Raw genomic sequence first — 23719 nt, forward strand, 5'->3', positions numbered from 1 at the left:
CTTGGGAGAGAGTGAGAGCTTGTGGGCTACAGGCAGGTAGTGCCCTCGGTACGAGTCGCATGAAATCCTGCTCACCTTGCTTGATGAGCGATGAAGCGATGAGCATGTCAATGTCGTCGTGCTTGTAGATTGTGGTGACTTGCATTCTGCTGCAGCAGAGCCACCCATACGACAGCCAATGAGCAGGAATCTCCCACTTTACCAGTGTATGCCTTTCAAGGAAACCCCCTAGGGATGACCTGCACAGATAGCCAAACTGTTTGAAGCATTAGTTGCGAACATAGTAAATGCTTTCTGAGTGTACTTGTGGTTTCCTCCAGTGTTTCTTCTAGCCTCGAATAGGTTGTGATTATTGAGTAGGCATGCAGTGACTGTGGTGCTCAGAATGTCAGACCTGTTGCAGCCGTACAGTCTGACAGGTTGCTCACACATTGTAATAAACTTTACAGGGAAATAGCCTTTGAGATAAACTCTTTACTATTGGCTCTATTAGCAGCCATTCAACCAAAGGATATGTGTTTCTAACAATGACCATGTGACTTGCTCATGTATAATAATATTGCTTCACTTAGTTTGTTTCTGGCTTCTTTCGTATAATGAAGAAAAGCAAAGGCACAGGTTAGAAACAAATGAATTAAATTGATGCATGTCAGTGCGTGTTCCTCTTGCTTTAGGGCTGTTATGAGCCAGGAATATGCCAAGCACTGTGATGTGAGCATGTTTTTAGTGGAATGTAGCATGCAGGACTCTTATATGTGCACAATGTTGCAGCTTTGTTGAAAAGAAGATGGACTTTGTGGGCGCTACCACACCTGGTGGCATCTTGGCTGATGAAATGGGACTTGGCAAGACAGTGGAGCTGCTTGCGTGTATCCTTCTGCACCCAATGCCCATCTGTGATCAAACCTTGGTACGTGCAAAAGTTCTTTTAAAATGCAGTAGCACTTATCGGTCTTGTGATTCCAGTGTACTGTCATCATAATTGAAACATTTATTTACCCTCGAGGTTCCCGACAGGTGGATTACAGGGAGCAAACAGGAAATACACAAAGAAATTGTCACATGACACATAGCAGCGCAAAGCAATATACAAGCATGATAATGAGCAAAAGGGCAGTCATAAATGCGTAGTTTGGAAAAGGTACAGAAAAGCTAATATTAAAAGGGACAAAGAGGTATGCTGAACTAAGAAGAAGTGTATGACAGCAGCTCATAATGGTTGTAGCCCGAAATTACCCTGCCCATTAGAAATAAAAAAATAAAAAATGCATGAAATTTTCCCGGTGATATATAGAAAGTGTGCGATATACGCAATAATTCAATATAGTCTTGTTCGCTATATCGAGGTTTCGCAGTATATGCCCGTGAGTTTGGTAACGGATCTGTTGTCCAGGTTTCTAAGCGTTTTGTGGTTAACCCTGTCCGGTCCTGGGGCTGACTTGCCATTGGGTCCTTGGAGTGCCATTCTGATTTCCGCCTCACTAAAGTCTTCCATCTAACCTGGGATTATGACTGCCAGTGCACTTGCCGGGATGAACCGTCGGTCGTTGTGAAAGGTACTTGTCGTAGAGTTTCTTGATGATTTGGTTCTCGCTTGCCGCCCCTTTTTCTTTGTACAGAAGTCTCTGCATGTCGTGTCTTTGCTTGGATTTCCTTTGGGTTTTGTCCAGCAGGTGCCTCAGCAGATGCCCTATACTTCCTTTGTGGAGTTGGCTATCCACGGCATTGCATACTTCGTCCCACTGTTGCTTGCTCAAGGTTTTGCAGTGCTCTTGTATTTGTTTGTCTAGTTCAGTAATCTTTTTCTTCAGCTTTCGATTGAGCCGCTGGCTTTGCCATCAGGTTTGTATGAATTTCTTGGCTTCCCATAGGTCCATCTTCTCCCTCAGGATTTCGGAAGTGATGGTTTGCGTGGCCTCCCGGACATCTCTGGTCAGGTCTGTGATCCATGTGTCAATGTCGCCGATGGGCTCATCATCTAGCCTGATGTCCCGGTGGTTGCGGAACTTCTCCCAGTCTGTCCATTTGAAGCTTTTGACAAGGGGGTGGTTCCCGCTCATGATCTCGATGATCATGTGGTCGCTACCTAGGTGTTCTAGGGTGTTTCTCCAGGTAGCCTTCTCGATGGTTTCATCATAGTTATGTCCGGTGGGGTATCTCTTGCAACCAAGTTGCCCATTCATGAGGTTCGTGATGAGCGTGTATTCCAAGTCTTGCGAATTCTGCCATAACTGTTTGCCCTTGGTTGTGGTGTGGCCATATCCTCAAGTATGGCACGGAGCGCTGAAGTCCCCACCCACGAATAACGGGTTCAGGCCAGCGAGCTCGGCCGTCTTTCTGAGCAGGGAGAGAAAATACTGCCGTTTCTTGGATGGGCTACTGTATATGTTGAGTAGAAAGATGCTATTCTTTTGTGTTCTGTTAGGAATAATCTCTATCATAATATGCTCAGCCTGCGGGCCTTTAATCTCATGTTCTATAGGTACTAGGCCATTTCTGATTAGTGTGGCAATGCCTCTATCTTTTAGAAATTTAGGGATGAGGGCGTGGTAGCCCGGGATGTTGGCTGACGTGCCCATGGTTTCTCATAGCATTATCACGTCGGGTTTGGGTTGGATGTTTCTTACGTATGGTTGTAGGACCTGTTTTTTCCCGGCTAGACCTCTGCAGTTCCACTGCCACACCAATAGCTCTCTATCATGTCTGGCCATCCTGGAGTCTTAAATAAGTAGCTGTTGAGAAATTGGAGCTGCTTGTGGTTTCATCATAGGAACATCTGGGATTATGACTGGACTTATATCACGAGTTGCCGCGTTCGGCCATGGTGATAGTGACAGAGACAGTGCCCACATCGCACATTTCTCGAGCTTTGCTACCCTGGTCTTGAGGCTGGATATGGCCGAAGACAGATTTCTCATTGTGCTTTGCAGTTCGGTGAGCATGGCGTTAATTTTTAATCTCGCATGTTTGGCACGACTGGTTTCTTGGCTTAGCGCAGCTCTCCCTTTTGCGGGTGGAGTTGCTTTGTCCTGTTCCTCGCCATTGTTGCTTGGAGCATGTGTGCTCACGGGAGTGGGTCTAGGGGGTTGCGCAGGAGGTGCGACCTTTCTTAGTTCGCGCACCTCTTGAGTTACCTGTTTGTACTAGGCTCCTGAGCATCGCATTCTCATGTTTAATTTCTGCGATAACCTCATTGTCTATGTTATTGGTGACTCGTGGTTCTGAGGCAGTTACCCTGGAGATGCTGCGCTTTGGCACACCCTTGGCCACATCTGCCCAGCTTACCTTTTCGCGGATGGCCTGGTCTTCCCGAGTGCCTTGGTGGTGGCGGCTGGATCTCGACCTGGCTCGGCCTGGTCCCGGGATATGGCTGCGGGCTCAGCTCCTCGGCCAGCTTCACTGGCGGGATCAAGGGGCCTCAGTTGCTGTCGTCGAGCTGGACCTAGCCTGATCTCTGGATCTGGACTTTGGCTTTCGCAGGGCGGAGGGTTGCTCTCCACCGGGTTCCTTGATTGCTTCGAGTTCTGCTTCCGCTTCCGCTCTTTTCCTTTCCCGTCTTCGTTTCTTGATGATATATGGAGTCTTGAACTTTGCTCGGCAGGACTTGTCTGCCATGGGAACACCCTTCTCTGAAGAAGGGTGTTCCCCTCCGCATAGGCTGCATTTTGGGATGCACTGGTGATGGGGGTCTGGGTTCTTGGCGCCGCAGCCCTTGCAGATCTTGTACTAGGGATTTGGGCAGGCGTCCATACGGGGGCCCAGTCTACTGCATTGGTGACCGATGTCGACCTGCTTCCAGTACGGCGAGCAGCAAAGCAGAATGCTTCTGTACCTGATGAGGGTAGGGACTTTCAGGCCTTCGAAGGCAATGATGACTGTCGTAGTGTTGCTAAGACGCTTGGCCGATAGGGCTGTTGGGTTCTTGTCTTTGACGATCTCGGTGTTAATGGTCCTGGTGTCTTCTTCGAGCAGTATGTCTCGGATGACCCCCTTGCCCACATGATTGGGTGCCGCTTCATACGCGTTGACCTCACATTGGTGGTCGCCGATCCTGATGGCCTCAAGCTTCCTATATTTTTCTGCATTGGTGCTACTGGGTGTGCTGATAATGAGGATGTTTTGCTGGGTGTTGGGGCAAACGGCATTTTCGCTGGCATCTTGATCAAATCTTAGCAGGTCTGGAGTTCAGTAAGTGATGGCTTAGTCACTGTTAAGTGGGTGGCTTAGGTGCTGGCGCCTCTTCATGGTGTTTTAGTTACACGAGTTTTATTTTGAGTTTTTGAGTTTGGGTTAATTAAAATTTGTTTGCTGTGCTGCTCTGCGTCTCCCGACCCCATCTCTCCTAACATCTGCACATCCCTGAGATCGGTGACACGTGACACTGTGCAGCAAGTCATAAATGTTGTACTAAAGATTCGTGGGCACAAATGGTCTGGCCCTGCCTTTGGACATGTCACAGCATACAGATCCTGTGGGTTCAGTCGGCCATTGCAGCTTCAAGGCATTGGTAGTAGTCTTCAGTATGGGATTCAGCTCACTGTCACTGCGTTGAGCCATTGTTAGTGTGGTGAAGTCAGTGTCGCTCGGCAGACTGACGGCATTCACTGGGCTGCGCAAAAAGGCACCTGCAACAGAATTTTCCGGCCCGCTGACATGGTGTATATCCGTCGTGAATTCTGCGATATATGACATCTCGCGGAGCTTCTGTGCCATGTGTGCACCAGTGTCTCACGCAACGCGTACATCAGTGGCTCTTGGTCCGTGAGTACAAAGAAAAGTACACTGTCTGTGATCACACAGGAGCAGTCCAGGCAGCCACCACAAACGAACGGCCTTTAACAAAGTACTTATTTTCTGCAGAGCGCCCGTTGCCGATTTACGTCAAGCGCCTACGCCTAGTCGCTCTGCCAGGTCATGCAGCGACAGGAGGACAACCAACTGATTATTCGAAAGAACTTGCCGGACCACCAAATGCTTCTGCGCATCCTCATGAGCCCTGACGTCACCAGCCGGAGCACCCGTCACCAATTTACATAGAGCACCTATGCCTAGTCACTCTGCCAGGTCATGCAGCAACAGGGTGACCACCCAACTGACCATTAGAAAGAACCCACTGGACCAGTAAATGCTTCTGCACATCCTCATGAGCCCTGATGTCACCAGCCAGAGCACCCGTCGCCGATTTACAACGAACGCCTACGCCTAGTCACTCTTTCAGGTCACGCAGCCACAGGGGGATCCATCCAACTGACCATTGTAAGGTACCCGCCGGACCACCAAATGCTTCTGGGCATCCTCATGAGCCCTGACGTCACTAGCTGGGCACTTAAATGGTTCCTCAATTGAGAGCGGCATCACACAGGAGCAGTCCAGGCAGCCGCAACAAACAAACGGCCTTTAACGAAGTACTTATTTTGTGCAGGTATGTTCTATTCATATCATTACTTAAGTAATCATTACTTAGGCTGCGGGACTGCACCCTACTGTGTGCGCAATTGAGTGAAAAGGCTCCTACGACCGTTAAATAACTTGCCAAGGCTTTGGTAGACTTGTCTAGTAGACTTGATGAGAAATATGATGAAATGAAACGCAACCTGACGAGCTTGATAGGAACTGAGCTGGACGCTGTAAAACAAGCAATGAACTTCATCAATGAAAGTTTTGAGGCATTTCAAGCAGAAATGCAAACACTAAAGAGTGAAATAACCATAGTTAAAGACGACAATAGGGAAATAAAAAACAACAACTTGCGTCTTGTAAAGGAACTCAGAGTAAGAAAGGATGAACTGACATGCAGCAATACAGTCGTAAGACCAACCTGGAAATAAAAGGAATACTTTTAGCCCGAGACAAAGATCTAACTTCGACAATGAAAGAAATTTCAACTTGTATTGCCTCTGAGATTGCCGAGTCTGACATCGAAGTAATTCATTGAGTCCCGTTGAAGACCAAAGAGAAACCCAACATCATAGTAAAATTCCACTCTCGCAAAGCGAGGGATTGGGTTCTGAGAGCGGCAGAAAAGCAGAGGCTGAACACATCCACCTTGGGATTCAAGGATAGTTCGCCACTGTTTGTGAATGAACACCTTTGTCCAGCAAATAAGATACCTTTAGCAAAAGCACTGAATGCAAAATGCGAAAAAAATTTGAAGTTTGCCTGGGTGTCAGACGGCAGTGTTAATTGTGCAAGACAGAAAATTAGAAGGTTCTGCACGTGACATGCGCAGAGGACCTCGATAGAGTACAGTAACTGATCGAGATGATTAATAATGCAGAGGTTGAAAGGGCGTGGCACAAACATAAAAACATATCAGTGTTCCATTGCAATATCTGCAGCATAAAGAAAAATTTCGACCAGCTACTAATCTATTTGTCACAACGTTCATTTCAATACGATATAATCGCAATAACAGAAACATGTCTAAAGGAACATGAGTACATAAATATACCTGGATATGTGATGTCACAGCCGAGAGCGCATGCGACACATAACGGTGGAGTAGCCATGTTTATCAGGAACGAGCTCAGTTTCCAGCATCTAAATGATATCTAGAGCACTCGGCAATCTGCAGAAACGCTATTTGCGACGATTGAATGTGGAGTCATAGCTGGTGTAGTATATCGCCCCCCAAGCTCAAGCGTAGATGACTTCATATCCGTCATGGAAAGTGTGCTGATTCAACGTGTAACCTCGCATTCCCAGATAATAATCTGTGGTGACTTCAATATAGATCTGCTAAAGGATCAGTGCCACGACTACTTGTTCCTCGTACAATGATTTAATCTTAGAAATTTTATAACCAAACAAACACGTTTCTCTGAAAATTCTGCCACACTTATTGATCACATGCTGTGTAGTCTTGATACTAACGTAGAAGCTGGTGTTTATGATTTTACAATTGCTGATCACCACCCGACTTTTCTTTTCATGCCACAGTCGTACTTATATCATACTCGTAAAACAGGAAAGTTGCTCCCGAGATATCACACACGCATTAATTATTTGCAAGTACAACACAACTTGCAACACACTATGTTCGAAACGCTGTATAATGACGGCGTGCAAGTAGAATGTGATAACATTATTTGCAGTATCACGAACGCAGTAAAGCAGTCATCGTATACGTGCACACAACGTAGGTATGATCACGCCATATGTCCTTGGATAACACAGCCTATTCTAGCATTACTGAAGAAAAAAGATTACTATTACAATAAGCTGAAGTTAAACAAAACAAATTAATATTACAAGGCTCAATTTAAATACTTCAAAAATCAGTCAGTTGGGCTATTGCGTAAATCAAAAAGGGCATATTGACACGTGTACTTGTCTTCATCGGGCGACACGTTTCACCGCCTAACAAATGTTATCACACAGCGCAGGACATGCTTGCATGTGTGGGAAGCTTCTGGAATTTTATCGATGGTTCCATCCACTGTCTGTGACCGAACCTTGTGTAATCTGATTGCATGTGTGCGTGACGCGAATAATGTAGAACTTTGTGGAAGGCGTGCGGGTCCCAGTGATTAGTCTGGAACATTCGACGATTGATGTATAAAAGTGGACGCGCTTGACCCGTTGATCAGATTTTCGCCGATCGCCGACTGTTTTCGCCGCTCTCGCCATTCTTTGAGTGTAGCCTGTTTTTGAGGGCATAAGTTCACCCAATAAAACGCTAGTTTCGTCTTTCTCAGTTTGGCGTCTTTCGCAGTTTCTCAGTTTCTCAATTTATACGGATTCCGTGCCTATCAGGCTGAGTATATTAACCGTGTTGCATATCAACATGGTGGTAGCGCGATTTTCGTCGCACCCCACATTAAATATAAACGTAGACTGGACCTTTCCATAGATCTATTTCACTGCGAAACTGTTTGGATCGAAACCGATGCCTTGTCTTTTCCAAAGTATTGTGGCGGAATTATTATTGGCTGTATTTACCGTTCTCCATCTTCTTCCATACCTGATTTCCTTCGTCATCTCAGCTTAGTTCTTCAAACAATTACTAGTCAAAACAAGCCTGTCCTAATTGTAGGTGATATAAATATTAACTTGCTCGATGTCGACAATAGTACTGTATGCGCTTATTCGGACTGTTTTTCTGGCTTTGGGCTTGAGCAATTAATAACTTCGGCCACCAGGATTTCCACTCAAGGAAGCAGCTCCCTCTTAGACCATGCCCTCACTAATATTTCGCCTTCACCCGAGTCTGGTGTAATTGACATAGACATATCAGATCATTACCCTGTTTTCGTCACATTCAAATCTAACCCTCCTAGGTCAGATCCCTGTTATCTTACGTCTCGTCTTGATATCATAAATTTTGTTGATGCAATTGACAAAATCAACTGGACAGTTATTGCTACCAAACTAAATCCAGAAGAAGCGCTTCAGTTATTTTCCTCTTTACTTTTAAAAGCGGTTCATGCTAACACTGTCACTGTTAAATGCAAAAAGAAATTTAAATTTCCGCATAATCCTTGCATCACTAATGGGCTACTTGTAAGCATGAGGAAAAAAGAAAACATGTATAGGAAGACTAAAAAACAGCCTTTCAATGTGAATTTAGCATTACGCTATAAGAAATATTGCAACATGTTGAGTCATTTATTGAAGAAATCTAAAAGACAATATTACGAAAATGAATTCATGAAAAATAAGTTTCATCCAAAAAAACAATGGCAACTTATCAACGAGTTTCTGAATGTACCACGTTCCGGCAGTTCCATTGAAAAAGTAATCTACAATAATGTGACTATCACTGACCCGCCTAGCATTGCTCGTGCGTTCAGTAATCACTTTTATGAAATTTATAATACTACCCATGTTCCTTCTGTTTATCATACTAGCCGATACGATAAATCTTTCTTTTTGTTTCCTGTAACATATGAAGAAGTCCTTACTGAGATTTTCAACTTAAAGAACACAAGTCCTGGTTCCGATGGAATTTCCGCATTTCATTTAAAGCTTGCTGCTCCGACTATTTCAGATGCTCTCAGTAACTTAATTAACCTTAAGTTCAAGACAGGTATATTCCCTAGTAGTCTAAAAAAAGCTAAAGTCATTCCTGTTCATAAAAAGGGTGATAAAGCTCAAGTCGCGAACTATCGTCCCATATGTATTTTACCTTCAATTAGTAAAGTTGTGGAAAAATTAATACATCGTCGTATTAACATTTACCTTAACAAATTTAGCTTGCTGAAACCCTGTCAGTTCGGTTTTCGTTCAGGAGGCTCAACTAACTTGGCTTTGCTAGCATTAACTGATTATATTCGACATTCACTTGATCTCGGATACTTTGTTGGCTCGGCCTTTTTAGACTTTACTAAAGCCTTTGATACAATAAACCACAAAGTTTTATTTACTAAACTGGAGTCTGTTGGCATTTCTGGTCCAGCTCTTAATTTATTAAAAAGTTATCTGTTTAATCGTGAATTAACAGTGTACGCAGGCGGGGCTTTCGCTGAAAGCAAGATTATTAACCAAGGAGTGCCTCAGGGCTCGATTTTAGGTCCACTATTATTTACCATTTATATAAATGATTTACCTGACTGCCTTAATTATACCCTACCTGTATTATACGCCGACGATACGACTGTTGCCCTCTCGGATAAATCATTACTTTCGCTAACATCGAAATTAAACAGTGATCTGTCAAAAATTACTGAATGGTGTAACGCTAATTTTCTAGTTATAAACCCTACGAAAACGCAATTCATGGTATTTAAGTCATCGCAGAGGCATTTACCTTGCTCTCCGACCATAACTCTGAATGGGCATGACATTCCTGCCTCCACTTGTGTTTCTTTCCTCGGCATCAAATTAGATCCCCACCTTAAGTTTACTAACCACATTGAACACATCAAACAAAAAACAGCATTTGGCATTAGAGCACTACTCAAATCACGTGCATTTTTTTCCAAAGAAGCATTATTATCGTTATACTTCGCTTTCATTCATAGCCATATCATTTATGGTATCGCTTCTTGGGGTAATACTTATCATTGTCATCTTTCCTCTATTCAGCACATTCAAAATCAGGCTATCCGCATAATAACGCGAAGCCATTTTTTCTCTAACGCCTCTTCACAACTGCGTACTAACCGCATTCTTCAAGTTACTGATTTGTTTAACTATCATTTAGCCATATTATTTTTCAAATTACTAAATCAACAAGTTTCTTACAACTTTGTTAGTTCTGATCTCCTTTTTAATCCCAATAACACAAGGTTTGCAGCACAAGGAAATTTCTTGTTGCCTTTATGTCATACTAATTACGGAAAGATGGCTTCCTCATTTTGCGCGCTTAAACTTTGGAACAGTCTTCCATATTCCATTAAGTTGTCAACTACCTTGTACTCTTTCAAATGTGAACTCAAGAATTATTTGCTGTCTGATTAATTTCCTACAATGTTATTTTGCTATTTAGAAGCTGTGGAATTACCTTTGATTGTGCATCCTTCCTTTTGTTTTTTTTATGTGTGTCGTCACTGAGTTTCTTGGTTATATTTTGCTTATTTCATGATTTCTTTCTCTGCTCTGTATTCCGCTTTATTTTTTTTTTGTATAACTTCTAAACCAAGGGTCCCGGTGCAGTCTCTGACTTTGGGACCCTTGTCTGTATACCATATTTTGTAACAAGTTGTTATGAACGAATAATAAACTGAAACTGAAACTGAACAAGGCACAGGAGGACAACGGCCTACCACCCACGGACGAATGGTCTTATGGAGCAGCTGAATAAGACCCTCGCCGACATACTAGCAATGTACGTCGACGTCGAACACAAGACCTGAGATGCCGTCCTGCCGTACGTAACATTCACTTACAACACGGCGGTGCAAGAAACAATACAAATCACGCCATTCAAGCTGGTTTATGTCAGGAACCCAACGACGATGCTCAACGCCATGCTGCCGCACATCACTGACGAGGAGAATCTTGAAGTCGCTACCTATTTCCAGTGTGCCGAAGAAGCGTGACAGCTCACCCGCCTGCAGATCAAGAACCAGCAGAGGACCGACAGCTGACACTACAACCTCCCGACGACGTTTTGTCGAGTACTAGCTCGGTGAATGTGTTTAGGTATGGACCCCGATACGCCGACAAGGACTCAGTGAGAAACTACTGCGATGCTATTTTGGACCCTACAAGGTCATCCGATGTATTGGTGCACTGGACTATGAGGTCATGCCAGATGGCATTCCGCATTCACAACGGCGCCGCGCACGATCTGAATCTGAATCGAATCTGATCGATTGATCTGATCGAATCTGAAACGCACGCGCTGACAGCACGTGCGTTTATCGTTTGATATCCTTCCCTTAATCTCCCTTTTCCATTTCCCCCTTTCTGTTTCGTATATATACGCTCCGAGATGGAAGCAATAAAGACTCATGTTCCAACCTTCGAACGGCGTGCTGTCATATACAGTAAGACACGCCACGTGTGTCGTAACTATGTAACAGTGGCAACGAGGCCAGACAGAACCCTTGAGGTGGAAAATGGATTAAGCCAGGCAGTTAAGCAGGAAACAGCGGCCGCGGAAATATCGACCATGGCTCATCATCAGCTACCGAAATACGATGACCAGTCCGACAACTGGAAGGCCTACATCACGAAGGCAGAAGCCTATTTTGAGGCAACTGGCGTCAGTGACTTGGGAAAGAAGAGGGCGTTGCTGGTAGCAGCATTGAGTACGCACACCGTGCAAGTGCTCTCAGGACAGGTTGCACCGAGGAAGCCAAACTCGCTGACGTACGAGGAAGCAGTCAACGTTTTGGATGACTACTTCGACCCCAAGCGTCATGAAATAACGGAGAGCTATCAGTTCTTCAATCGCTGCCAGTTGGAAGGTGAGCCCATTCAACAGTTCATCCTTGAAGTTCGCCGGGTTGCGGATGGCTGTAATTTCAGTGGCATGCTAGACTGGATGCTTCGCGACAGGGTCGTCTGCGGAGTGAGGTCAAGTGCTGTTCAGAAGCAGCTATTAGCGAAAACAGATTTGACCTTGAGGGAGGCTGAAACAATTGCCATATCAGCAGAAGCGGCGGAAAAAGATACAAAGAAGATGCCTTCTGACATTGAACCTGTGCTCAAGGTCAATGCACGACAAGCTGATGAACTGGTGTCGGTATGTGGGCGTTGCGGAAGTAAGAAACACAACAGAAATGCCTGCGGCTGGGCGAAAGCGAGGTGTTACCGCTGCGGTGTATACGGCCATCTGGCGAAGATGTGCCGAAACGACGTGTGGAAAGGACGCCTAAAAGCACGTTCACAATGCAGGCAAGGAGAAGCGTTTGCAGTAACAACTGATGTAACTGAGTAAAATGGAGACGATGCGCACATTTGGGCATTAACCGCACCCTCCAATGGTCGGCTACCACCACCTATTCTTCGTACTTTCACATGGTGTGGCATTGACGTACCTATGATTGTGGACACCGGCTCACCCGCCTGTGTTGTGTCCAAAGAGATATTTGAGAAAAACCGTGAACATTGGCCGCAATTAGAACCCGCATTCATTAAACTGTCCTGTTATCTTGGAAAACTTCCAGTATTAGGGAAACTGAGTATGGCAGTGTGTTACAGTAACAAGGAGGTCAAGAGTTCCTTGATGGTCCTGAACTGTTCAGGTCCGAGCCTTTGTGGACGCGAGTTGATTTCCAAGTTCAATGACGCAGGATCCTCGGTGTTGAACGTATCAGTGCAACAAAGCTCTGGTCCAGGAAGCAGCCGTACCCCCGCCATGCATGCCGTCCTGTCAGAGTTCAAAGACGTCTTCAGCCCCAAGCTGGGTCTAATTGACGGACACCCTGTCCACCTGAAGCTCAAGGAAAGTGCCATGCTGAAATTTTGTAAGGCCCGTTCCCTTCCATTTGCTTTACGCGACAAAGTTTCGAAAGAGATTGATAGACTCATAATGCTTGGAGTACTGTCACCTGTAACGCACGTCGAGTGGGCTACTCCCATTGTGCCTGTAATGAAGAAGAACGGCGCGGTTAGAATCTGCATTGATTTTAAGGTGACCTTGAATTCCATCTGTAAACTGGAGCAGTACCCGTTGCCAGCTATTGATGACATTTTCGCATGCCTGAATGGTGGGGACTGCTTCAGCACGCTGGATTTAAGAGACGCGTATAACCAAGTCCCCCTCGATGAGGACTTGAGGAAGATGTGTGTAATCAATGCACACCATGGTTTGTTTTCCTATAACCGACTGCCATTCGGCATAGCTTCCGCACCTGCCATCTTCCAGCAGAAAATAGAAACACTTCTGCAGGGCCTGACAGGTGTTCAGGCTTACCTTGACGATGTTTTGGTATAAGAAAAACTTTGTAGCACCGACAGGTTATGACAAGTACTGCAGCGTTTTCGTGAGCATGGAGTGAAGCTCAGACTTGAAAAATGCAGCTTTCGCCAAGAGGCAGTGATGTATCTGGGTCATAAAATTGATTGTGAAGGTCTGCATCCAATAGAGAAGCATGTTGAAGCAATCGCGCGAGCCCCCAACCCACAAAATGTTCAGCAGTTGAGGTCGTTTGTGGGCATGATTACATTTTATTCAAAGTTCGTGCCCAACATGTCTTCCGTACTTGCACCGCTGTACAAGTTATTGGGGAACAGCACACGTTGGTTCGGGGGACATGCGCAAGAAGCAGCTTTTCGTGAAGCAAAAGAATGCCTTCGGGAAGCGGCTGTGCTGGCTCACTATGATCCCGAGAGACCCCTCAAGCTAGAGTGCGACGCTTTACAGGGTGGAATAGGTGCCGTGCTTTTCCATGCATTCGGAAAGATAAACAAACCTGTTGGGTTCCGTTCTAGAACGCTAACAAGGGCTGAGAGAAAGTATTCCCAGCTTGAGAGGGAAGCCCTTGCTCTTGTGTTTGGAGTGTCCAAATTCTGTGATTATCTCGTAGGTCGAGAATTCATATTGGTCACCGACCACCAGCCGCTCGTGGGCCTGCTGAAGGCGGATCGACCAACTCCAGCATTGGCAGCCGCCAGAATACAGCGCTGGGCGCTGTACTTAGGCGGATTCTGCTATCAGCTTCAATACTCTCCTGGTAAACAACTGCTCAACGCTGACACCCTTAGTAGACTGCCACAACGAATTTCTGAGCTGAAGCCACCAGAAGAGGACCCACCAGACTAGTTGCTGGCCTTGACTGTGTTCGATGAGGGAACTGTGTCAGTTGAGGAGCTAAGGCAGTTGACTGCTGGTGACCCTGCTCTGAGTCAAGTCATGCGATTCACTAAGAATGGTTGGCCACCCTGCGCGAAAGGCTTGAACACGAGTTTCGCACCTTTTTTTGACAAGAAATTGGAGCTTTCTTTGGCCCACAGGTTGTTATACTGGGGCCGGCGAGTAGTCGTTCCAATGGAGGCGCGACGTCGCATCTTATACCTTTTGCATGAGACGCACCAAGGATCGTCCGCTATGAAGGCGGTTGCTAGATCGTCATTCTGGTGGCCAGGGTTAGATCGCGAAATAGAGGCAGTGACAGCGTCATGTCAGAGTTGTGTTCAAAACCTACAGCAACACCAAAAAGCTGGCCCTGTACTGTTGAAAAATGGGCAAGGGTGCATATCGATTTTGCGGGACCTATTGCAGGGAACATGATACTCGTGGTCGTGGACGCATGCAGTAAGTGGATTGAAGCTGTGCCACTGCGACAAGCAAACGCTTCGTGCACAATCAACTGCCTGCGCGGTATCTTCTGCAGATTTGGTGTGCCACGAACCATCGTATCCGATAATGGAACGCAGTTTGCCGCTGATGAGTTCGCTACTTTTGTCAAGAGGAACAACTCTAACGCATCTGCGCACAGCTGTATATCACCCTCAATCGAACGGTCTAGCAGAAAGGTCTGTCAGGACAATTAAGGAGGGCCTCAAGAAGATTGGTGAGGGGTGGTTGGAGGATAGTATTAACAGGCTGCTTTTCAATTACAGAAGGACACCTAACCGCTCTGGAAAATCACCGTCAGAGCTGCTCTTCGGATATAAAATTCGATCCCGTTTAGATACATGTTTCCCTCCTGTAGACGCAGGGCCAGCCAACGAAGCAGACGAGTGGCCATTGCCTGAAGCTACCGTGTATGCCGGCAACTTCGGAATGAGTGAGAAATGGACTCCAGGAATTGTAGAGTCTATAACAGGCTCTCGAATGGTAAGCATTCGAACACCAGCCGGATCAGTAAGACGACATGTTGACCAGGTGCGGAATCGGGAAGATGCGACGCCACCGCTTGGTAAAGACCAAGAAGCGGCAAAATGAGAATCGAGAACAGGTACTCCTAGCGACTACCCACTGTCACCGAGAACGCCAGCCGAACAAGGGGGCATAACAGAACCTGAGCATGAACTTCAGCTGGAACTCGCAGGGAGCAAAGCTGAACCCATCAGATCACCCCAAGCCTTGCGGCGCTCTACACATCAAAGAAAACCAGTACAGTGACTTCAGTATTAAGGAAGAAGAGATGCTGTAAAGTGACGTCAGCCGCAATCAGACTGCCTTGCAAGCGCTGACGGCACGTGCGTTTATCTTTTGATATCCTTCCCTTGTTCTCCCTTTCCCATTTCCGCCTCTCTGTTTCGTATATATATGCTCCGAGATGGAAGCAATAAAGACTCATGTTCCAAGCTTCGAATGGCGTGCTGTCGTATACAGTAAGACACACCACGTGTGTTGTAACTATGTAACAGCCCTCAATTATCAAATGATTGTTATTGGAATTTTTATCGACATAAAAAAGGCGTTTGATGTTATTTGTCACTCAGCACTACTGAAAAAATTGAAGTGCTATGGTATTATTGATCGCGCTCATGACTTTTCAAGTTATCTCACATCGCGAAAGCAGAAAGTACTAATTGATGGTTTTCTATTCGAATCTAGGAATTCACATGTGGTGTACCGCAAGGATCCGTATTGTGACCCATTTTATTCGCTCTGTACGTTAATGATTTCCCGTGAATTCTACAGTCGTCTATAGCATTAATGTATGCGGACGATACTGTAATTTTATTCACAGGTAGTTCACTTGAAATCTTGCAATATAATGTATCCAATGAACTACTAGCTGTGTCAATGCAGTTTCGTGAAAATCAACTGTTACTAAATGCCAACAAAACAAAATACGTTATTTTCCATTCACGAATGAAAACTCTGAACTACGTTTCAATTAGCATATCATTAAACAATCGAACCATTGGATGTGTTCCAACTATTAAATATCTAGGCATTATATTTGACAGTAACCTTAACTGGAGAGACCAAATCAATACTGTTTGCAAAAAGTTGTCATTCAGCTGTTACACTCTCATACGAGCATGTCAATACTTTGATTCGACATTGCCACGAACACGACTTGCAACAATAGCTATTGTTTCGAGTCGTGGGGCCAAACGTACATAACATACGTTACTCTATTATTCCGATTACAAAAACGAGCTATTCGTGCGATTACTTTCTCCTCGGTGCATCATCCCTCGAATCCTCTATTTTAGAGGCTGTGTATAATGCCATTTACTGACATAGGGAACTACAAGATTTCCTGCTTAGTAAATAAAATAATAATGTCACGTGGTAGTGACGGCGAAGAAAGAAGCAGTACGGTGGAATACAAAACTAGCTTTTATTGGGCGAACCTGTGCCCACAAAACAGGCTACACTTATAGCACAACGAAAGCGGCGAACACAGTCGGCGATCGTCGAAAATATGATCAGCGGTTCAAGCGCGTCGGCTTTTATACACAATCGTCGAATGTTCCAGACTAATCGTTGGGACCCGCGTGCCTTCCATAAAGTTCTACATCATTCGCGTCAGGCTAATAAATCAGATAACACAAGGTTCGGCAACAACAGGCTGCGGATAGAAGCATCGATAACTTTCCAGAAACTTCGGATACATGCAAGCGCGTCCCGCGCTGTGCGATAAGATTTGTTAGGCGGTGAAACCTGGTCGCCCGATAAATATAAAAAGACGTGTCAGTACCCCCCCTCTTAAAAAGCATCGTTCCGATGCTACAAAGAGAGCGAAACACAAAGGGACACTTATTAAACGTAAGTAACAAAACAACGAAAAGAAATCCAAAGGTCAGTTACGCGAAGTCCCAAAGTTCGTCAACGCTGATGGTACGGCTTGAGCCGCACAACGTGGACAATTTCAGGTCGTGAGCGGCGCCGCTGTGACAGCGAAATGCCGTCTGGCACGACCTCGTAGTCCAGTGCACCAATACGTCGGATGATCTTGTACGGTCCAAAATAGCGACGCAAAAGCTTCTCGCTCAGTCCTCGTCGGCGTATAGGGGTCCAAACCCAAACACGGTCACCGGGCTGGTACTCGACAAAGCGTCGTCGGAGGTTGTAGTGTCGGCTGTTGGTCCTCTGCTGGTTCTTGATCCGCAGGCGGGCGAGCTGTCGGGCTTCTTCGGCGCGCTGGAGATAGCTAGCGACGTCGAGATTTTCCTCGTCAGTGACGTGGGGCAGCATGGCGTCGAGCGTCGTCGTCGGATTCCTGCCGTAAACCAGCTTAAACGGCGTGATCTGTGTTGTTTCTTGCACCGCCGTGTTATAAGCGAATGTTACGTACGGCAGGACGGCATCCCAGGTCTTGTGTTCGACGTCGACGTACATCGCTAGCATGTCGGCGAGGGTCTTATTCAGCCGCTCCGTAAGACCATTCATCTGCGTGTGGTAAGCCGTTGTCCTCCTGTGCCTTGTCTGACTGTATTTCAGAATGGCTTGGGTGAGCTCCGCTGTAAAGGCCGTTCCTCGGTCGGTGATGAGGACTTCTGGGGCGCCATGTCGCAGCAGGATGTTTTCGACAAAGAATTTCGCCACTTCGGCTGCGCTACCTTTCGGCAGTGCTTTTGTTTCAGCGAAACGGGTGAGGTAGTCCGTCGCCACGACGATCCACTTATTTCCGGTTATTGACGTCGGAAAGGGTCCTAGCAAGTCCATCCCGATTTGCTGGAATGGTCGGCAAGGAGGCTCGATTGGCTGTAGTAATCCGGCTGGCCTTGTCGGTGGTGTCTTGCGTCGCTGACAGTCTCGGCATGTTCTGACATAACGGGCGACGTCGGCGGTCAGGCGCGGCCAATAATACTTTTCTTGTATCCTCGATAGTGTCCGGCAAAATCCGAGGTGTCCAGCGGTCGGATCGTCATGTAGGGCATGCAATACTTCTGGACGAAGTCCTGACGGGACAACAAGAAGGTAATTGGCGCGGACTGGCGAGAAGTTCTTCTTCACGAGTAGACTGTCTTGAAGCGTGAAGGAAGATAATCCGCGCTTAAATGCCCTGGGGACAACGTCGGTGTGCCCTTCCAAATAATCGACGAGGCCTTTAAGTTCCGGGTCCGCTCGTTGTTGTTCGGCGAAGTCTTCCGCGCTTATTATTCCAAGGAAGGCGTCGTCATCCTCGTCATCTTGCGGCGGCGGGTCAATGGGGGCGCGGGATAGGCAATCGGCGTCTGAGTGTTTTCGTCCGGACTTGTACGTTACGGTGATGTCGTATTCTTGTAGTCTGAGGCTCCACCGTGCCAGCCGTCCTGAGGGATCCTTTAAATTCGCTAGCCAACACAAGGCGTGATGGTCGCTGACGACTTTGAATGGCCTGCCATATAGGTAAGGGCGAAATTTCGCTGTAGCCCAAACGATGGCGAGGCATTCCTTTTCGGTTGTAGAATAATTGCCTTCCGCTTTTGACAACGACCGGCTAGCGTAAGCTATCACGTGTTCATGTCCATCTTTTCTCTGGACCAGAACGGCGCCGAGGCCTAGGCTACTGGCGTCAGTGTGGATTTCGGTATCGGCGTGATCGTCGAAGTGCGCAAGTACGGGCGGCGACTGCATGCGTCGTTTGAGTTCTTGAAATGCCTCGGCCTGCGGCGTTTCCCACTTGAACTCGACGTCGCATTTAGTTAGCTGCGTCAGCGGCTCAGCGATGCGTGAGAAGTTCTTGACAAATCGCCTGTAGTAGGCACACATGCCAAGAAATCTACGCACTGCCTTCTTGTCGATGGGCTGTGGGAACTTTGTTATGGCAGCTGTCTTCTGCGGGTCGGGGCGGACTCCAGATTTGCTGATGACGTGGCCTAAAAATAGAAGCTCCTCATAAGCGAAGCGGCACTTTTCCGGCTTGAGAGTAAGTCCTGATGACCTGATGGCCTCTAGTACTGTTGCCAGCCGCCTAAGGTGAACGTCGAAATTTCCGGCGAAGACGACGACGTCATCCAAGTATACGAGACAGGTCTGCCACTTCAATCCTGCTAAAACCGTGTCCATCACGCGCTGGAACGTTGCAGGCGCCGAGCACAGTCCGAATGGCATAACCTTGAACTCGTAGAGGCCGTCTGGGGTGATGAAGGCGGTCTTTTCGCGATCTCTTTCGTCGACTTCTATTTGCCAATAGCCAGACTTTAGGTCCATGGACGAGAAGTATTTAGCGTTGCAGAGCCGATCCAATGCGTCGTCTATCCGTGGGAGGGGGTATACGTCCTTCTTCGTGATCTTGTTCAGACGACGATAATCGACGCAGAAACGTAGGGTTCCGTCCTTTTTCTTTACCAGAACAACAGGGGATGCCCACGGGCTTTTCGACGGCTGGATGATGTCATCGCGCAGCATTTCGTCGACTTGTTCTCTTATAGCTTCACGTTCTCGCGCCGAAACTCGGTAAGGGCTCTGACGGAGTGGGCGAGCGCATTCCTCGGTGATTATGCGATGCTTGGCGACTGGTGTTTGTCGAATCCTCGATGACGTCGAAAAGCAGCCTTTGTATCTTTGGAGCAGACTTCTGAGCTGCTGTTGCTTAATCATAGGGAGATTTGGATTAATGTCGTAGTCTGGTTCGGGAACCATGGTCGTCGGGGTAGATGCGGCGGAATCCGAGAGGACAAACGCAATACTTGTTTCCAGAATTTCCTCGATGTACGCGATCGTCGTGCCCTTGTTGATGTGCTTGAACTCCTGGCTGAAGTTTGTCAGCAACACTTCAGTTTTCCCTCCATGCAGTCGAGCGATCCCTCTTGCGACGCGAATTTCATGGTCTAGCAGTAGACGTTGGTCGCCTTCAGTGACGCCTTCTACGTCAGCGGGTGTTTCAGTGCTGACCGAAATAACGATGCTGCAGCGAGGCGGGACGCTCACTTGATCTTCGAGCACACTCAAGGCGTGGTGACTACGAGGGCTCTCCGGCTGCATTGCTTTATCTTCCGACAGCGTTACTGACTTCGACTTCAGGTTGATGATTGCGCCGTGTTGGTCCAGGAAGTCCATACCGAGAATGACGTCTCGTGAACACTGTTGGAGGATAACGAAGGTGGCAGGGTAAGTCCGGTCATGAATGGTTATTCTTGCCGTGCAGATCCCAGTCGGCGTGATGAGGTGTCCTCCAGCGGTGCGAATCTGAGGGCCTTCCCATGCGGTCTTAACTTTCTTCAACTGGGCGGCGAGGTGTCCACTCATTACGGAGTAATCGGCCCCTGTGTCGACTAAGGCAGTGACTGCGTGGCCGTCGAGAAGCACGTCGAGGTCGGTTGTTCTTTGTCTGGCATTGCAGTTAGGTCTTGGCGTTGGATCACGGCTGCGTCGTGTTGAACTGAGGTTGGAACGTCGCGTCGTCAAGTCGTCTTTCGTCGGTGTAGTTTTGGCTTCCAGACTTCGTCGGGACGGCGGCGTGTCGTTATGTCGTCGAGATGGTCTCTTCATCGTCTTCGACGGCGGCGGAGGATCTTCGTCAGTTCGACGAACAGCAACCGCACCTCCATCGGTTGCTGCTTTTAGTTTTCCGGGTATGGGCTCGCAGAGCGGCCCCGGGTTGGGCCAGTGTATGGACGGCGCTGCGGCGACAGGTAGCGGCCTGGTGACGGCGAACGGGACGGTCGTCGAGAGTTCCACTGAGTGGCGGCTAGGTAATCGGCAATGTCACGTGGGCGCTCCCCAAGCTGTGGACGCGGCGCGTTGACGGCGAACCCTCTCAGTCCCATGTCGCGGTATGGGCATCGGCGGTACACATGGCCGGCTTCTCCGCAGTGATAGCAGAGCGGGCGGTGGTCGGGGGCTCGCCAAATGTCCGTCTTCCTCGTATAGGTGCGCTGGGTGACGGGTGGGCGCGCTGGCGGCGGCGGCGGTGGACGACGGAATTGCGGTGTTGCAGGACCTTGGCGCGGTTGCGCAGGGGGGCCTTGACGGCGGGCGACGGCGGCGGCGTAGGTCATTGCTTCCGGCTGCGGTGGTTCTGGTTGCACCTCAGGAACTCCAAGGGATCGGTGCACCTCTTCCTTCACGATGTCGGTGATAGAGGCCACTTGAGGCTGCGACAAAGGCAGGACCTTGCGCAGTTCTTCGCGCACAATGGCCCTGATGGTCTCTTGAAGGTCGTCCGAACCTAATCCTTGGATGGTATACTGCGGCGTGTGCCCCTGGCGGTTATATTGCCGGGTGCGCATCTCCAGAGTTTTCTCGATCGTCGATGCCTCTGCAGAAAACCCAGCCACAGTCTTCGGTGGGTTACGAATAAGTCCGGCAAAAAGGTCTTGCTTGACGCCGCGCATCAGGAAGCGAACTTTTTTCTCCTCCGACATTTCCGGGTCGGCGTGCCGGAAAAGACGGGCCATCTCCTCCGTGAAGATTGCGATCGTCTCGTTTGGCAGCTGCACTCTGGTTTCTAGTAGAGCTTGGGCTCGCTCTTTTCGCACGACGCTTGTAAACGTGTGCAAGAAGCCGCTTCGGAAAAGGTCCCACGTCGTTAAGGTGGCTTCCCGATTCTCGAACCACGTCCTGGCGGCGTCTTCCAATGCGAAATAGACATGCCGCAGCTTGTCGTCGCTGTCCCAACTGTTAAACTTAGCGACCCTCTCATACGTTTCGAGCCAGGTTTCCGGGTCCTTGAATGTTGATCCGCGGAACGTCGGAGGTTCCCTGGGCTGCTGCAGCACGATGGGGGATGCTGGGGCTGCCATTGGGGTTGCCTTGTCCACAATCTTCTTGGTCTTCACAGGTAGAAGTCCGTGCTCCGGGGGCAGCTGTTGAAGACGGCGGCTTGCTCGATGTTCCGGGACGGCTCTGGTGTTGTCTTTGCGGTCCGGGCTTGTATTACGGCTTGTCGGGGGCGTCCGGTACATGGACGTAAAGCACCTCCACCAGATGTCACGTGGTAGTGACGGCGAAGAAAGAAGCAGTACGGTGGAATACAAAACTAGCTTTTATTGGGCGAACCTGTGCCCACAAAACAGGCTACACTTATAGCACAATGAAAGCGGCGAACACAGTCGGCGATCGTCGAAAATCTGATCAGCGGTTCAAGCGCGTCGGCTTTTATACACAATCGTCGAATGTTCCAGACTAATCGTTGGGACCCGCGTGCCTTCCATAAAGTTCTACATCATTCGCGTCAGGCTAATAAATCAGATAACACAAGGTTCGGCAACAACAGGCTGCGGATAGAAGCATCGATAACTTTCCAGAAACTTCGGATACATGCAAGCGCGTCCCGCGCTGTGCGATAAGATTTGTTAGGCGGTGAAACCTGGTCGCCCGATAAATATAAAAAGACGTGTCAATAAACACAAACATTCCTCTGCCGCGTACCATTTTCACATGTCCGTCGTTAAACACACGGCTAGCATGCACCTGTAATCTTAATCTCTCTTTATGTTTGAATGTGTACGGCAAAAGATTAATTCAATTCTCTGGTGTTAAGCTGTGGAATAATTTGCCTCTCGAAATAAAACTCGCAAGAAATTTTGACATGCAAATGCCACTTCTTATCTTACCAAGCGCATTCTTGAGATTTTTATATTAAAAAAAAGGGGGGGAAAGAAAATAAATCATGTGTATGTTAATTTTTTATTTTTTTCTTGTTCGTTTTTAGCGCAGTTCTGCAATTATATATAGTATTCAGCTCTTATGTATGATACTTTCGCTATTTTGTTTGTATAAGACTGCTAATTATTGCAATACATTTTTTGTATTGGATCCATCACTAGCCGCTTTAGGCTATGGGACCAAATATCTTTGTACGCACTTTTCATATTATTGTGTAATAAAATTCCCTTTTGATTTGATTTGATTCGATTTGAATTCTAGCCCATCTACATCGCGGTGGAAATGTCGTGTAGCAGTGTATATGGCCAGGAGTTCCCCATCAAAAGTGCTGTACGGTCGTTCAGATGGGCTCAATTTTCTGGAGAAGAAGGAAATTGGTTGGCACATTCTGCTCAACTTCTGCTGCAGTACGGCTCTAATAGCTGCATCGGAAGCATTCACCATTACGCATTGAGGAACACTCGGCTGTAGGTATGCGAGCAGGGCAGCATTAGCGAGAGCCTCTTTAATCTGCTGGAATACTTGTATGGCTTGGTCGTTTCACTGAATGGCACTTGCGTTACTTCCTATTGGCGGGAGTAGACTGTGGAGAGGATGAATGATGTTGGCACATTTCGGGAGAAACCTACAGTTGAAGTTTATGAGTCCAGGAACTCTTGAAGCTGGTGGGTGTTTTTCGGCTGTGGAAACCGTCGTACTTCAACCTTGCCCTGCTGTGGTTTTACTCTCGCGCTTGAAGTATTGTGGCCAAAAAATGATAGTGACGGTACCCCAAGCACGCACTTTGCCGTACTGATAACAATCTTGTGCTCTGTAAGTCACTGCAGCATGCAGCGTAGATTCCTCTCATGCTCTTTGGCAGTGTGGCTGGCAATTGGCAGGTCA

General features: G+C 47.5%; 2 protein-coding genes across 8 annotated transcripts in view; both read left to right on the top strand.

Annotated features, from left to right (window-relative positions):
* The window catches only part of LOC135916679 (E3 ubiquitin-protein ligase SHPRH), a 375022-nt gene that overhangs the window by 57740 nt on the left and 293563 nt on the right, over positions 1-23719 (top strand). For all 7 annotated transcript variants that reach the window (XM_065450123.2, XM_065450124.2, XM_065450125.2 and 4 more), the window contains exon 5: positions 772-910. In XM_065450123.2, coding sequence (XP_065306195.2) covers positions 772-910 — 139 coding nt within the window. The remainder of the gene's footprint in view (positions 1-771; positions 911-23719) is intronic.
* On the top strand, positions 11558-15280 carry LOC135916662 (uncharacterized). Its single transcript, XM_070539162.1, has 4 exons — positions 11558-11855; positions 12336-12857; positions 13944-14066; positions 15054-15280. Exons 1-4 carry the CDS (start codon positions 11558-11560, stop codon positions 15278-15280), a joined length of 1170 nt encoding a protein of 389 aa, XP_070395263.1.

This window comes from Dermacentor albipictus, chromosome 5, assembly GCF_038994185.2.
Source record: "Dermacentor albipictus isolate Rhodes 1998 colony chromosome 5, USDA_Dalb.pri_finalv2, whole genome shotgun sequence".
Classification (NCBI taxonomy): Eukaryota; Metazoa; Arthropoda; class Arachnida; order Ixodida; family Ixodidae; genus Dermacentor; species Dermacentor albipictus.